The sequence below is a fragment of the Ruditapes philippinarum genome, unplaced genomic scaffold (assembly GCF_026571515.1).
Source record: "Ruditapes philippinarum isolate M1 unplaced genomic scaffold, ASM2657151v2 ctg620_1_1_1_1, whole genome shotgun sequence".
Lineage (NCBI taxonomy): Eukaryota > Metazoa > Mollusca > Bivalvia > Venerida > Veneridae > Ruditapes > Ruditapes philippinarum.
Window position 1 is genome coordinate 214,879 of NW_026863506.1, and position 15,791 is coordinate 230,669.

General features: G+C 30.1%; 1 protein-coding gene across 13 annotated transcripts in view; it reads right to left on the reverse strand.

Moving 5' to 3' along the window:
* LOC132722256 (endothelin-converting enzyme homolog) overlaps positions 1-15,791 on the reverse strand; it is a 138,208-nt gene that overhangs the window by 36,479 nt on the left and 85,938 nt on the right. Inside the window, exon 1 of one of the 13 annotated variants that reach the window (XM_060706714.1) lies at positions 11,995-12,184. The exons of 9 other annotated variants lie outside the window; for them this stretch is intronic. In XM_060706714.1, coding sequence (XP_060562697.1) covers positions 11,995-12,074 — 80 coding nt within the window. In that variant the 5' untranslated portion in view covers positions 12,075-12,184. Of the gene's footprint in view, positions 1-6,742; positions 7,148-11,994; positions 12,185-15,791 lie in introns of those variants that run through there. 3 more of the 13 variants (XM_060706723.1, XM_060706715.1, XM_060706724.1) reach the window with 3 other exon arrangements.

Genomic DNA, 15,791 nt, shown 5'->3' on the forward strand with positions numbered 1-15,791 from the left:
GAGTTAATTGACATTTGGTATATAATTCATATATTTCTATGCGTCCATTTCATCGTTGTATCATTACATGAAGTCACGTCTAGACATTGACTTTCATAGCGCTATCATTATCTAACAGTGCTATTATTATCTAACAATGCTATTATCATCTGAGAGTAAATGAGAAGAACAAAATAATTTTCCCTACGCAATTCTCTAAATAAGACCTTGTCATTTTTTCTCAATTATTTTATGACATACATAGAAACAGCAGCGGGAATCCGCTATCAAACAGTTAACAATATAACTTTTGTTGCATACTTGAGAAGATTTCAAACTAAAAAATGAAATGACTTGATATGACAGGCATTTTGTGAGAAAGAAAAAGAAACATTCAACATTGTTGTATTTTCTAATGTACTTGTATTGTGACCGGGGTAATAAAGGACCAAAATTTATACTAAGGCTTTCTGAATTAAGTTTTTTCGTGAGATCTCAGTAAAATTTTAGTGTTTAATTGAATGTTTTTGGCAATGTTGTTTAACATGCAATCCTATGCAGATCTTCCAGACTGAATAAGAGCATCCAAAGGCTCAAATTCATAATAGGGCACAATGTCAGATACTCAAGATTCTAGTGAAATCAAAGCTTGGTTGATGCTCATGATAGTTACATTTATATTTCTTCACAATAATAAAAAATGTGTTCGTCTATATGATTTTTTTTATTTCAAATTGGAAACAAAATATGTATGAATTTTGAATTAAAGATAATAATTGTACAGTAAAAATACATTGGATGTATGACAAAAAGGTTTACCTATGCTTATTACAACATATAAAAAGGAAAAAACAAACAAAGAGTTTCTGTTGTCAAATGAAACGAAAAAGCTTCATTAGATATTATATAATTTTCAATATATAGGACTTTTAATGCACTAAAACATATAATGGAAACTTTATTATATTTCCGCCATTCAGCTCATAATTCTTTGATTGAATTATATGCAATTCCATCATAATAGGAATAATGTGCCTGAGTGGGCATCATTATCGAATTATCTATTCTGCTGTGAAACGCATTAAGTATTTAATACACTGTAGTTTTGATTTATTTTCATGGTGTGCAAGACAATGCATGACATTCATGACACGTGAATGGAGACATTCTACTCCGAAAGTGGTTTTGTGTCATAATTTTAGATTGAAATGAAAAGTAAGGAAGAAAGAAAGAGACTTTGAAGGCCACACAACTGTTGAACATGTTCCCTGACAAAGTCGTTTAAAGTTTACCCGTTACGGGATAATAAAATTCCATGCAATTTTAAAAAGACATTCTTTAATAATTTTCACGTTTACTTTCACTTGGTAAAATCCGAAGTGTGCTCGATGCAAAAACATTTTTCATTTTGCCATACACGAACTTTATATTTCTTGCCTGGTTCAAATAAATCACTTTTTCGTAGTTCAATTAACAAACGTACAATAAAATCCAAGATACTACTCGTTTCCCATTCAATTTAAATTTCATTTCAATAATCACAAAAACAATTCCCTTCTCTCGAAACATCTATTAAATATTCATTACTTTTTAAGCTCCTAACACCCGTGATCGTTTGAACATATGCAAACATGACTTAACAGATCAGTCTGACAAATGATTAAAGCAAGGAAAATGCCCATAATTCCATGGAATAGGAGAAAGCTCAAATTGATTGATACCTCTTCACAACTAAACGTTGATTGCAATATTTGGGGAAATGATTACACATTTTATACCAGTAACTTATATACAAACGTACATATGTATTACTTCCAACTTTTCAAATGATTATGTCATTCATGTAAATATAAGAAAAGTTTTAAAAAGAATTAAAAAACGATATATTTAAATTTAATAACAAGATGGAAATGATTTTTTTTTCGATGTTTAAGAAATATAACACTTTAAAAGAGCTGTGTTCAAATCTCAATTAAAGTAAATAATTGTAATAGAGAAGTTGAGCATTGAATTGTCCGTTAGTCAGAGTATGTTTAGTTTCGCTAACAGAATAAAACTTAAATATGACTAAATATATGATTACACTTGCAGCTATACCCAATTTTAGTTACTTGACAATGTAATGTCATGTACAAATAAAAAGACAAAATTACTGTGTCCGTTTCGTACATTGTCAAACAAACGTTACATCCGGTTTATCAAGAAGCGTTTCATATGTGCAATGTGACGCCATTTTGCTATTTGACCTTTTATTTGTACGATTGTTATATTTCTAAAAAAGTAAACATTGTGTTAGGAGTTTTGAAAAGCACAATGTCATTCGACATTTCAAACGTAGATATCTCTTTAATGTATACTGTCTATGGTATTGGTATTTCATTAAATACACATATATGCAATCTTACAGTAAATTCATTATACAACAACAAAACTCGTTACTTGAAATAAAAAAAAGATCCTTCCTTTTTTACCAAAAATGTTCGTTACCCGAAACAAAGATCTTCCCTTTCTATACCAACAAAGGTCGTTACTCGAATCAAGGATCCTTCTATTCTATACCAATAAAACTTGTTACTCGAAAATATTTCCCTTCTATATCTCTATGAATGTAGAAAGTTATGTCTTTAATTTGTATTCATACAATTACTTCATCATCGTACATACAGTTGAATATTTCGACAAATATTATATAATAGTACGACTTTTTCAAAAGTTCTTGCCAATAAAAAACGATATCAACTTTCATTTCACAAGACGTTTACCATGATGGTAACAAAGCTTGCAATCATCGACACGCGCCATTTGTTTAGTAAAAATGCCTAAAGGAAAAGTACAAACCAATACAAAAGTAATACTGAGAATGTATTCCAAGTCTAATATTTTTCTCCCGATTCGATCAAACACAGACATTGTCTATTTTCACAGTTTAAGTTAGAATTGTGATAAAACATATTGCAGAAAAACTACTAATGTCATCCAGATTGTTAACAATCGGGGCTTAAGCAAGCACAATTGATAATTAAGCTTTTCTATCCTTCTTGGCTTTAAATAATTAGAATCTCACATCATCAAAGCATTCATTTGTAAGTTAAGAGAAGAGAACTCCAGAGCTCATAACACTTACAACTTTTGTTACTGACATAATCTATGACACAAAGATATACGACACATTAAACAGCAAAATATAGGATAGACAATAAGTAACATAATACAGCCAATGTAAACATTATAACAATATTGAGTTCCCGGCAAGCCACATCTTTTCATATAATAGGATATTTGATATAAACTAGCTTACATCAAGTACACTCGCTTTTCTGTTTATCATTTCACAAAACAAAATATTACGTGAAATTGATACACATCAATTAGGTTAAAACCCATATGAGCTACTTATACATAACATACAAACATTAAAAAATCTGACAAATAATGACCTGATCATTTCATGGTGGCTTTCTAATTGTCCATAGTTTGTTCTAATGACATTTAAATTTTCAGAAACGTTGCCATGGTGTTTCTAAAATACCAAATACTAAGTTCTTTATTACCAATAAATTGCAGCGTTTGCATTTATTTATGTATTGCTGATAGATGAGATCAATATAGAAACGCCATTAGTTTCCTCTAATACTACCCAGGGGGGTCAAAGGTTGTTTGTGTGAGTCTACGTTTAAAGTGCCAAGTCATTGCATAGATATATCTATTGTGGTATCGTATTATCAATCATTTAGTTGAGTTATATTTGCAAAACTATTCAGTCATGAAATTCTGAATGTTTATGAAAGCTATGGTATATACACTTTGAACGAAATAACCAAACCTACTTTCGGCAGGGAAGAAGTTACGTCTCATACCAGAAACATAATGTCTAACTAAAGAAATGTTGGTGCCTTTCAATACATTTACCTACTACCTTAAAATTGTGTTTCGTGTTTGATTTTGATTCATTGAGTAACGTGATGCATATATATTAATAAATATTCATCTTGTATCGATGGAAATGTGTTTATTAAGGGTGACTTAAATGTCGTATAAAAATGAATGCAAGCAATAAGAATCAAATGATTTCAAAAAGCAAATAAAGTACCTGCTCAAATGCCTCTCATGTACACGACCTATTTAAAGTAACCATTAGGCGATATTTTAACTTCTTTCGGCTGAACAATTTATATATTTTTGTTAACATGCATATCATATCTTAACATACGAATTCAATGTTTACTTTCATTATTTTTTCTAACTTAAGATAACTGAATTCGGCTAATAGCAAGATCTAATGACCTTGTACTAAAAGATATCATCTAAAAAATATATGCAATTAAACTAGAGGAAAATACAAGAGAACAACCAAAAGAATCATTATCACATTAACACTTTCTTTGAAGCATATCTTCACAAACATAACGCTTAAAGTGGACAGACACGTGTAATATAACGATGTAAATGATGCAGAATAAACGGAAAAAAGCTATACTTGTAGATGCTTCAGTGTTATTTATTATGAATCACTCTCCCTTGAAATGCAATTAGTAAAATCCATAATTTCAATTTGTCAACCGTTGAAATATTTATGAACTAATTAAAACCATCAATTAATAGACCCTGCCACATTGCAGACAAAGTATTGGCAGCCTTTCTGTCCTTTTTTCATAATAAATCTAAAAGTTTTTTAAAGCTTTTATATAAAGGAAACACTTGAAAGCATTATCGATCTCACAGAATCAATATGTTCAGACAAATCATTGAATTATAATGAGAGTGAACTGAACGAAATATTAAAAATATTTATGTCTCGACATCTTCTATTCATAAGAAAATGACACCTGATTATGTTTAACTCTAAATGGGTTAAAATCCGATCATCCAAGTAAAATTAAAAGAAACTTCAGTACAAACTCTAACATTTAATTTTAAACACAATTTGAAACAGAATCCATCATCCATATTACTGAGATCTTTAGATGAATTTATGACAACCTAGATAGTGCATTAATTACATGATGGGCAATCCGCTTGACACTTCAAAGAATAAAACAACACCTGATTTGAAACATAAACCCGCCCTTTTAAGTGTTTATAAGACGATTTTATATCACGAACACTAGGGCGTGAAATACATATAAACATTAACTTCAGATTGGACATACCGAAATAAATAGGTTAAACATTTAAAAAAGTGCATTAATTTTGTCTATTATATAAGATGTTTCTTTATATTAGATATATTTTGATAATGCATTTTAAGACGTATCTGGTTTCTTTTATTTTCTTCCTTTTTGCTTAAAATTTGTCTTTTCGTATATTGATTGCAATAGCGTTATTCTTTTATAAGAACTTATTGTTAGGATACTCTTAAGAGTTATGTGCGTATGGAACAAGTACTCATGCCATATATTGCATGATTATATTAGTTTGTTTGGAACTGTATCAATCACGAGAAAGAGTACCAACTGACAAAAGAAGACTGGACAGCTCTAAACATTCCAAGAGAAGCAAATAAATTGACATCTTACACAATTTGACAAACAGAAAATGGCATGGTCCAAATGTGACAATACAATAAATGAAATACTGCGGATATCTATACAACGTCTGGTCAAAGCAAGTAATTTTGAACCGGGAGAAAGATACCTCGCAATTTGACTTGGCATGACTAGATCCTTGGCGAATTAAAGCCGAACATTATGTGCGGTAATCTGTGTCTACTACTGATATTATAACATTTTTATTAAACACAACAACTTCATTTGTGTTTCCAATTTATCCTTTTAAGTTTTATTCTTTTTCTAAATAATGTCAATAACTAAATATTGCCTTTCATTGAAATTTAAACACAACATTTAAAACTCATTAATTTTCAATCAAAACGTGCTATACTACAGTCACATTTTTAATTACAATGGTTCAATAGTAAACCGTGATCATCGTTCATTGTTTTCTTATTCAAACAATCGTTTCCTCTTGGAAAGTGTCAAAGCAATATTCCATTTCTTCTTTTTTCTATTTCTAAGGCATACTTAAATAATCAAAGGTAAAGCCTGATGTAATGCTATTCTATTTTATTACACAATATCCATCACAAGCTAATAAGAAGATCATTTTGATGTTCTGATCAGAGGAAGAACATAAAAAATACAAGACATAAAGAATAATTAATCTTTAATATCATTTGGACCGATGATTAACTTCAAACGAAAAATCAGAGATCATAAAACAGAATCGAATGCTTCGCAGCTTTATTAATGTGCACATTTCTACTGACATTTCTTTGGTATTTGATTACTTAAATATTTATCAAGGTCTAGACATGGATTTTTATAACGTTATTATGTTCTTACAGTTGATGAGAGATACACAATTTATCTCACTCACAGCTCTTAGTAATGCTCATGTTATTTAAATAAAGCATAAATGTTAGTACTAGACAATTATCCAAATGACATGGAAAACTATTCAAATATTTGACTTCCATAATGATAAAAATATATTTAACCAATACAATATCACTGTGGGAAGGTTAAAATTTATTTTTGTCACTGATCTAGTTTCATTTTATTATTACTTTGGAGCATAATGAAAACATGAGCAAACTATTTTATTTATCAAAGTATGTTTATAAATGTTACGACAAAACGAGCATGACATAAAAATGCAACACAAGTTAAAATATCCATTATTTAAAAAAATATATTTGTATTATTTTATTTCCTAGCATATTAGCATATAAAAAATATATTAGCATTAAACAAAAAATATATACCTGGCTGTTCGTTTTGTACAAGCAAAGGTAACTTCCGGTACATCAAGAATTGTTTCGTGTGTACCATACGATGCCATATTATATAATTCTGTAAGCCATTTTGGCAAGAAAAAATAATTCACAACACTGTTAATAAAAGCTCGTACACTATTTTAACTGCTCGATGTATATGGACACTATTGTTGTCCCAAAAATAATCGTTTTCATTGCAAGACTATATCTTCATAAAAGCACCCACAATATTGGTGACTTCTTGAAACAGACGATCTTTATTAAATAGAATCCTCAAAGTGGCATTATCCACATTTAAATTTTCCCTAGCTTTAATTTCATATCACTTTTGGTTTAGTTTAACAAACTAACGTTTATCAACTGAATACTTGAATGATTGAATGATGAATTTTCGGCAGTCGAATAATTGGTCACACACTATAACTAACAACTTAGTCAGATATCTGCTAAATAAAACACATATTAAGAAAGCACCTACTTTGCTACTAAAGCATCGTTATATCAGTACAATAAAGAATGCATAGATTCGTCTCCAATAATATATTAAAATATTTCCAATACAACGACTTTTACTGCTTTTATAGCAATCTGGTCACAGTATGAAATATCTCTCTGAAATGGTTTTGCGTCTTTGCCCACTTTTATTCCTAATGATTTTGTTACATTTTCTGTAAAAAATGTTCATAATGGATATGATAAATGTTTTAAAACATTTTTGTCAGCCGCAAATGAGGATCAACTCTTTGAAATAATTTACAAAGCGAGTGCAATCAAAATAAATAAGATTTTAATGAATACATTGATGCCAGTCACACCAAGTTATTTACACTAAAATTAATTCTAGAAGAGTCTTTGTGTTTATGAAGAGAAACCGGCAGAATCTCAGAAGTTGTATCCTGTTTTGGTGTTCTAGCACAGATCATTTTTAAAAGATGGGAGACGAAAATTCACCGACTGCGTAAAGTGCAAAAACACGTCCTTAAACTGTATTAATACATTATGTAAAAGAAAATGAATTATTTCCGAAACATTATTTGAACTGTTCCTATATATTTAGCAAGATAATTACTAATTTATTTAATTAAGTATGTAGGCAATTTTAGACGGTTTTTGAATTTTTGGAAGATAGATGGAAAGCAGCAAAATTACCTTTCACCTATCTGAGAAATGATGTATGTTTGATAACTGAACGTCAAATTCAACTGGCATCTTATCTGTCAAATATGAACGCCTACCTATAAATACTTTTTTAAAATGATATATTACTTTTACTTTTGTAGACATCTTAAAATGTAAGCGTCTTTCAACTGCAGCATTATATCAATTAATCTCAGACAGACTGTGTCTTAAAATGGTAATGTCTTATTTTATCCATTAGTTATCTTTTGTTTCGATATTGTCAATACCACAATGAAAAGGTCTTATTGGACGATAACTGTGAAGAAACTTCGAGTAAACCTCCCTAAAGGATAGTCCGATAGTTTCCGGGGATGAAGAAACTAACATCCATGAGGAGATTGTGTTGATACGATTTTAACTACTGGGTGAATGATGTTTCATTGCAATGGTACAAATTTTCAACTGAAATGTAACCGATATACCTGTTGCCTCGGCATCTAAAAGTGCATGTGTATGTTTCATTTAAAGATAAAAATATAAGCAAAAAATCAATAGTTTTAATCAAACTAAATCTCAATTGTCATTACTTATGAAGCTAATTTAAGGTACATGAGCAACTCCCTGAAATCATTTTCGCCTCCAATCGATTAATACATTGTTTACAACTTATTTTCATTTCAAACGTGCCTGATTTGAATGTATTTACAGAGCAGTGAGTGCTCGGAAATGGTGCAATAAATATAGAAAACAACTTGCATGAATAAATACTTCATCGCGTTCAATGTGAAACTGTTTCCGTTGCAATGCAATCTGTCAAACCCATTATTCCATTATTTGTAATTTGAAACATTCAAAATAACATGAAGTGCTTTCATGTATCAACACGCGCATATGGCATTCTAAAAAAATTGTTGCAGTTGTCAACACCTAAAACGAATCGGTATTAAAATTTTCATAAAGCAAGAAAACATGGTGTTCTTTTTGAAACTATAATCAAATTACTGGCATACAGCTATGTATGTGTCTTTTAAACAAATGCAAGTCTTACGTATTGTTAAGTATATAATGACAATTACTGTTTAAGCAAAACATCAATACCATCTCATAACAACACTGCCTTTGCCACTGCAATAACACATTTAACCAAGTCTACAGTCATCTAGTTTAATTTTAACAATTTTCTATCATGTAAACATATATACATACACCAACAAATGTTAATCAAATACATAAAAGGATTGGATACGAAAGATGCAAGTCACAAATTAATGAGAGAGAGAAGAAGAAAACTTGTTTTGTAACTTAGGGTTTTAATAGTTTGTTTGAATCTCTCTCAATGACTGGTGGTTTTATGTTATTACGAGACTCTCTTTGCTTGTAGTATATTGGTGTGGACATCTATTTTCTCTTCTTTCCTCATTATTAGAATTATCTTTTAGCGAATGTCGACTTTATTTCATTTCGAAGCTATAAGCATACAGACACATTGTCGAATCTGTTTCTAGAACCAACCAGTACTAAGTATCTTGCTGAAGGAAAAACGGCTTGTCCTTGACAGTGCTTGAAACTAAATCACGCGGGTTTTTTATTTTTTTTTTTATTGTTTTTTGGTAATTCTTGAGGGACTTTGATTTTCTCTATTTGAACCCATGCAGCCAGCAATCAATTAGTTAATATTCCTACGCGTGGACCTCTAGGTTATCCCGCCACAAAATCACCGTTTAAAATTATTTTTTTATGTTTACAGCAAATCAACGAACGCCTTTGTTAAACCATTCAATATCAAAACCATAAATGACATGCCTGAAAGTAAGATTATGACTTTTATATTATAAAATTGAAGTTGAACATTTGTTTGCATAAACTTAAGAGTTGTATAACTTAACCAGATATTGGTTAGAATATCAATATCTCATTTCCGACGAAAAAGCAACTCCCTATATTTTCTAAAAAAAGCTTTCGCGAACTAGTCGATATTTGAGCGCCATTAGTTTTCCCTATACGTACCAAGGGAGCTGAAAGGTTTCTTATAGCGTGTCTGTTTCCTTACTGTAGTACTAGTTCTGGTGTTTTATCAGCTATTATCCAATATATCTAGTATACATAAATCATTCATATTAAAGATATTTATCTATTTTGTAAATACAACTGATCTAATTCCCTCTTTTGCAGAAAAAATGAAAATAAGAGATATTTTCTTTAAGTGAAAGAACAAATTGACGTTTCGAGCAAGTTATAAAACAATGTTGTTGCCTATATATCATTGAAATATCATATGATATTAATGATAATAATGATGTTGTTAGTAATCCTGATGCTGCAGAGATTTAAAGATATACATAAAGTATGGTTTGTAGTAACCGAAAACAAAAACAATGGAAATATACAATGTACTTTATATACTTCTACAATAAGAAAAAAAGGGGAAAAAAAGAAAAAGTATACTTCCATAAATGGATACCAAACTGGTGTATTTCATCTATACAACAGTTATATGTGTATGGGTTAGGTAAGGAAAAGTTCATGTTTTTTCAAGAATATAGGGTGCGGGGCTTATACCGTACCTCCCTTGACAATAATAGTTTTATATTACGAATAAAGTAACTCCTATTCAACCTTATGACATTAAATCCTTGGGTCTCTTTTTTCAGGTCGTACATGTACTACTTAACTAAATTGCGGCAACAAAATTTGAAATAATGAAAAATGGAAACATAGAAATTTACAATATTTCAGGTTAAGTTTGACGTCAAAGGTTAACGCATGCTTCCATTCACACCCACTTTTAAGCAACATGCGGCATTTAAACATGAAAATGATGTGTAATTAAGAAATATGTAAGATCCGAGGATGTAAATTATGCTATCAAATACGTTATTTCTTATGAAGAAAACTCTCGGAATTAACAATCTCAACAATATTCAATATCGTTAACTGGATCCCGGTTCACAGTCCTCATTACTTATTTACGATTTACGAATGCTCCTTTTGCTGAAGATATTGGTCCCAAAAGTACTTTGTAACATTATTATTACACTTTTGGGCAAACAAGAACATTAATTACAAGTTCATTATGCTGCCGATATTGGATTACAAATACTCATTTCTTATCACCGTCGTTCATTGAGGCAACAAATATAATTATTGTTTTCTGGTCTCCCATCTCGTCCCTTTCGAAAAAGATTAGGACAGGTAAAAAGGAATTTCTTTTTATATTTTTTCTATAAATTGTAATGAAAAGATTTTGACTTGACCAGTTTATTTCGTTTAAAAGGTAATATCGTAGCAATGCCATGGATTACTTTTGTAATTTGCCGTGTATATGAGCAAACGCAGACAAAGCACGATAGTAATAATATCAGTGATTACTGGAATAAATAAGCGCTTTTGTTAGTTAAATTCTTAAAATAAAGTCTTTCATTCATTAGTTAATTTCTTTTATTATTTAGCTTCTGAAAAAAAATCCAAAAAAAATTATGGTTCAATACAATTAACCAATTAACAAATTCATGCAAATAAACAGTGCATATTTGTGTTGGCCACATAAAAAATACGTTGTAAACTTTCAGGCTTCTAAAACTGACACATCGTGATCGTCAAAGAAATATAGTATTTAAATGAAGTTGTTAATATTAAGTATAATTAAAATTCGTGATAAACCTGATCAGCATTTCATATTTTAAAATATGTATTCTTAAGCACATGTTGATTAGGATGTATTTACAATTTATTCTATACAAATATAGACAAGAGGACATAAAAGGACTTTTTACATATTTACAAAAAGAGACCGTTCTTATACAAACAATTATTTTATACAAAACAGTTCTCATTTCATTGATCCAATAAAAGATAGGTGGTCTGAATTCAATATATTAAAGTGACGTAAAGACCAATTATTTTATTTTGTAATTCATTTATTTCATCTGGAATTTTGGTAAACAGTTGAAAAGTAAATAAGTGAAATACGTATATTTTACGATTTATATACACATTTATCATTTCGTTTAAAGAACGTATATATTTGGCGGGAGCTTATGCAATCACCAATAGATTGTAAGTAACAATTATTATAACTAAACTAATTTAATTTAATGTCAGGTGTATTTGTAAAAAATTACCTTTGTACCCGCTTTTTGCATACAAATGTCACTTCCGGTACATCAAGTACTGTGTCATGTGTTCCATATGATGATGCCATTTTATCACAGACCGTGTGCCATTCTGGCAAAGAGTAGTCGTTCTACCAATTCTAATTCTATTCAATCATATAATAATTTACTTCTTAAGATTTTTCCAAACAAAGTCACAAATGATTTCAAAAGAAGATCATTTTCACTTGTCCCTTCAGTTTAAGAAACACAACACTCAGTTTTTGGTCCTATATTGAACAAAAACAGTTTTTCGCCTGGAAATTACGAATTACAGCTTGCGTCCAAGATTCTTGTCAATAAAATAGAAAACTCTCTGAATAATGCTTAACAAATGATCACTTTTGCTTATGCTTACATTTTGTAACATCTTAAAAGTAAAAACACAAAAAGAATATTTTTCTCATAATTACATGGACAATTACTCCAATAAAATATGCAAATATAAACATTGGTCGGTTTCCTTCCAATAAATGTACCCAGTAGTATAACAAAAACCAATACAAGACTTGTTTTATACAAGGAATTGGTTTAACCACTATTATTACACAATCCTATTTACCGAAAAGCCCCATTGATAGATTTCCCAAAAGTGATTTTAACGGAACAACTTTTTCTTAATGTTTGCATATATATTAAGGTTCTGTCTGCGTTGCTTTTTAACATTCTTATCTGCTAGTTAAGTAAGTTTATAGGTATTGATTGTGAAGCAAAAATGGAACTATATTTTGGCGTCTAAAGTATATTTTAACGAACTACAACAATTACTAAATTGTGCAAATACATATATGTGTAAGCTAGTCTGAATAATTGCAACAAGTTGCAAAAAGACCAAAGGATTTAGCAAAATATGGATCATATGTATGGTAAATGGGTACCTTGTATGGGAACTTTAAATTTAATATTTTAAAGAGATAAAAATGAAAGTATTTGTAAGACGCAATGAGCCTTTAAGAAAAAATGGTACAATGTAACATTTAGCTAATTAAATTACAATCATTTTATAAAAACGTGCGGGAAATTGCATTTACCTTTTTTATGATTTATAATTTATGAAAAGAATAAATCTGCGGGCAAACAGAGCAAGACATATATTATTTGACTATACAATGTATAAATCACAATCGTTTTAATTTGGTAAAGAGCTATTAACTTCTACTATGTCGCAAAAATATATGACATGAGGATTCTACTTGGTCGCATTTCCGACATGTCATTTTCAGAAAATTAAGCTAGTTTAAATGCTGCATTCTACTTAAGCCGGTGCTAAGTAGCCTGGGTTCTAGTCTGTCGATTTTTATGTGCTTTTTTTGATCTCAAATTCGACAGTTGATACTATCAAAAACACGAACAAATACGAAACAGCGCGTATGTTATGAATGAGCAAAAGGTACGCCTGAATCCCAGGCTAGTGCTTAGAGTTTTTGTATTTGTTTCGTTTGTACTGAGCAATGGCGTTGAAGTGCGCATTTATTTCCTTTAAAGTGCAAGGTCTTAAGGATACCCGTAAAAGCTCAAAATTATACTAAATTCTTACGAAATCAAAAGCCGATCGAACCTTTTTTAATGCTCTACTGCAATTTTCATTGTTACTTGATTTTTTTATTTTTGCTTTGTGAGTGATTTTATTTTCGCGTGTGTGAGGTACTCAAAATATAAATTGCCCTATCACAGTGCACTGTGTTAGAATTAAGTTAGAATTTAGTTTCTATTTTCCGAGTGCAGGAATGAACTTTTACAGATAAGGCCTTCATTTGCATAGCTCGACTATAAAAGTGTTCAAGGACAAAACGTGCTATTCTCTAGGGATTTGTCAACAGGCTCCTGCAAATGAATCATATAAATTACACAATTTATTTGATAAAAAACATTCTATAAAATTAATTGAATTACTCTATCACGATCGCTGTGGACTCATTTCCGCTGTTAGACATCCGATAAAATCTATAAATTCAATATGCCAACTGTTGAAATAGTTATTATTTATTTAAATACGCAAATTAATAGACACAAACATACACTAGAAAAAAAAACAATAAAAAACCCAACAAAACAAAAGCAAAAAAATGTTTGAAGAAAGATGTGCAAGGTTTGTGTGCGTGTGTATGTGCGTGAGAGAGAAATTCTGATAAACCTTGATATCTGATTTATTTCATTATTTAAAACATTACTTTCCTTATCACAATATTGAATATTTGTCAGTATTTTTAACTACTTACGCGTAGCTTCCATTTAAAGTTTATATGATACATTAATAAAGTAATAACACTTTTGAAATGTAAATCTTAGGTGCTTGGTAGCCTGTCTATCTGCAAAGGACTTATTTAAAGGTTTAAAATTTTCGTTTTGAGAAGCAGTCAAAATATTGCAGACTGGATGCAGGTCCAAGATAACCCGGCATAATAATTCTTAATTGAAATAGTTATCTTACATTGATAAACAAAAGAGCTTCCGTATCACCGACTTCAAAAAAACATGGCTAAATTAAGTACTTCAAGCAAACGCTTGGCGTTACATGCAACTAAATAAACATTAAACACATGCATATCAGAAAACCAACGCTTGAACAATGCACGAATAATACCATTGTCGCCGTCAACATATTTTCCAGGAATAATTCAAGGGTGACATTTTACCAATGTGTTTTAATTGTGTCATACAATCTGTTTCGAGGTGCAAGCATCATGCTTAACTTGCAGACTGGCAATTAATTGTGCGGAAATTTAGAACAAAACACAAACATGATCCTTTTATGACACCTAATTACCTAAAGAATTAATAGCTTTTGTTCAAATGATCCATATGATATTGATTTAAGTTTAAAGAGACAATAATTCTTGCACATTTTATGATTTCTTAAGATCGTAATTATTTGGCTTTCATAATTGAAATGTACTTAAAGAGTCTTCATGTATAGTATTCTTATGTCATTCTCTTTGATACATGTATATGTTCGGGTTTGATACAAATCATAGTGTTATAATTATGATACAAAAGAGTATGATTTACCTAATATAGTTTTCATAATTAAGATATTGGATACACTAGATTACTTTTTAGAAAAAAAACACAAATAAAATTGTTGATTCAGCAAGCTTCAGGAGAACATATAAAAGCAACATTGTTTATATGAATAAATTCAGACAAACACATACATTTTGTTTTTAATTTATAATAAATGTTACTTGAAATTTTCAGGAAGATAATTGTTATCTACAAGAACAAAATTCCATGTGTTAGATATGATTTGCGATAAAGAATTTAAAGTCAAATTCTAAAGCTATTTAATCGATCAAACATAAATTTCTACTCAGAATTTCTCTTTCATTTACTATATTTTTCTAAGACTAAGCTTCATGTCCTATATATATGTTGAGCCGTACGGTTTATCTATTTAATAAATACTTAGCACAATCAATCAATCAATCAATCAATCAATCAATTAAATAAACTACCAGAATAATAAACGTAGAAGTATATGCCTACGAGTCATCCTTTCATTTCTATATATGCATTAAATGTATGTTTTATATATATATACACAAAATAAAATTCCTTTTGTGCTCACATATCACCCAGACTTACCTAACACTAGAGCCATCATTGACAAACATTGGCCAATTATTGAGTCTTCACAGAAACTTAACAAGATGTTCCCAACTAAACCAACCATTGCATATAGGAGACCTAAAAGCCTCAGGGACATACATGTTCGAGCCCAACTGAGACCAATAATGACAGATAAAGAAGGTCAGTCCGGACCATGT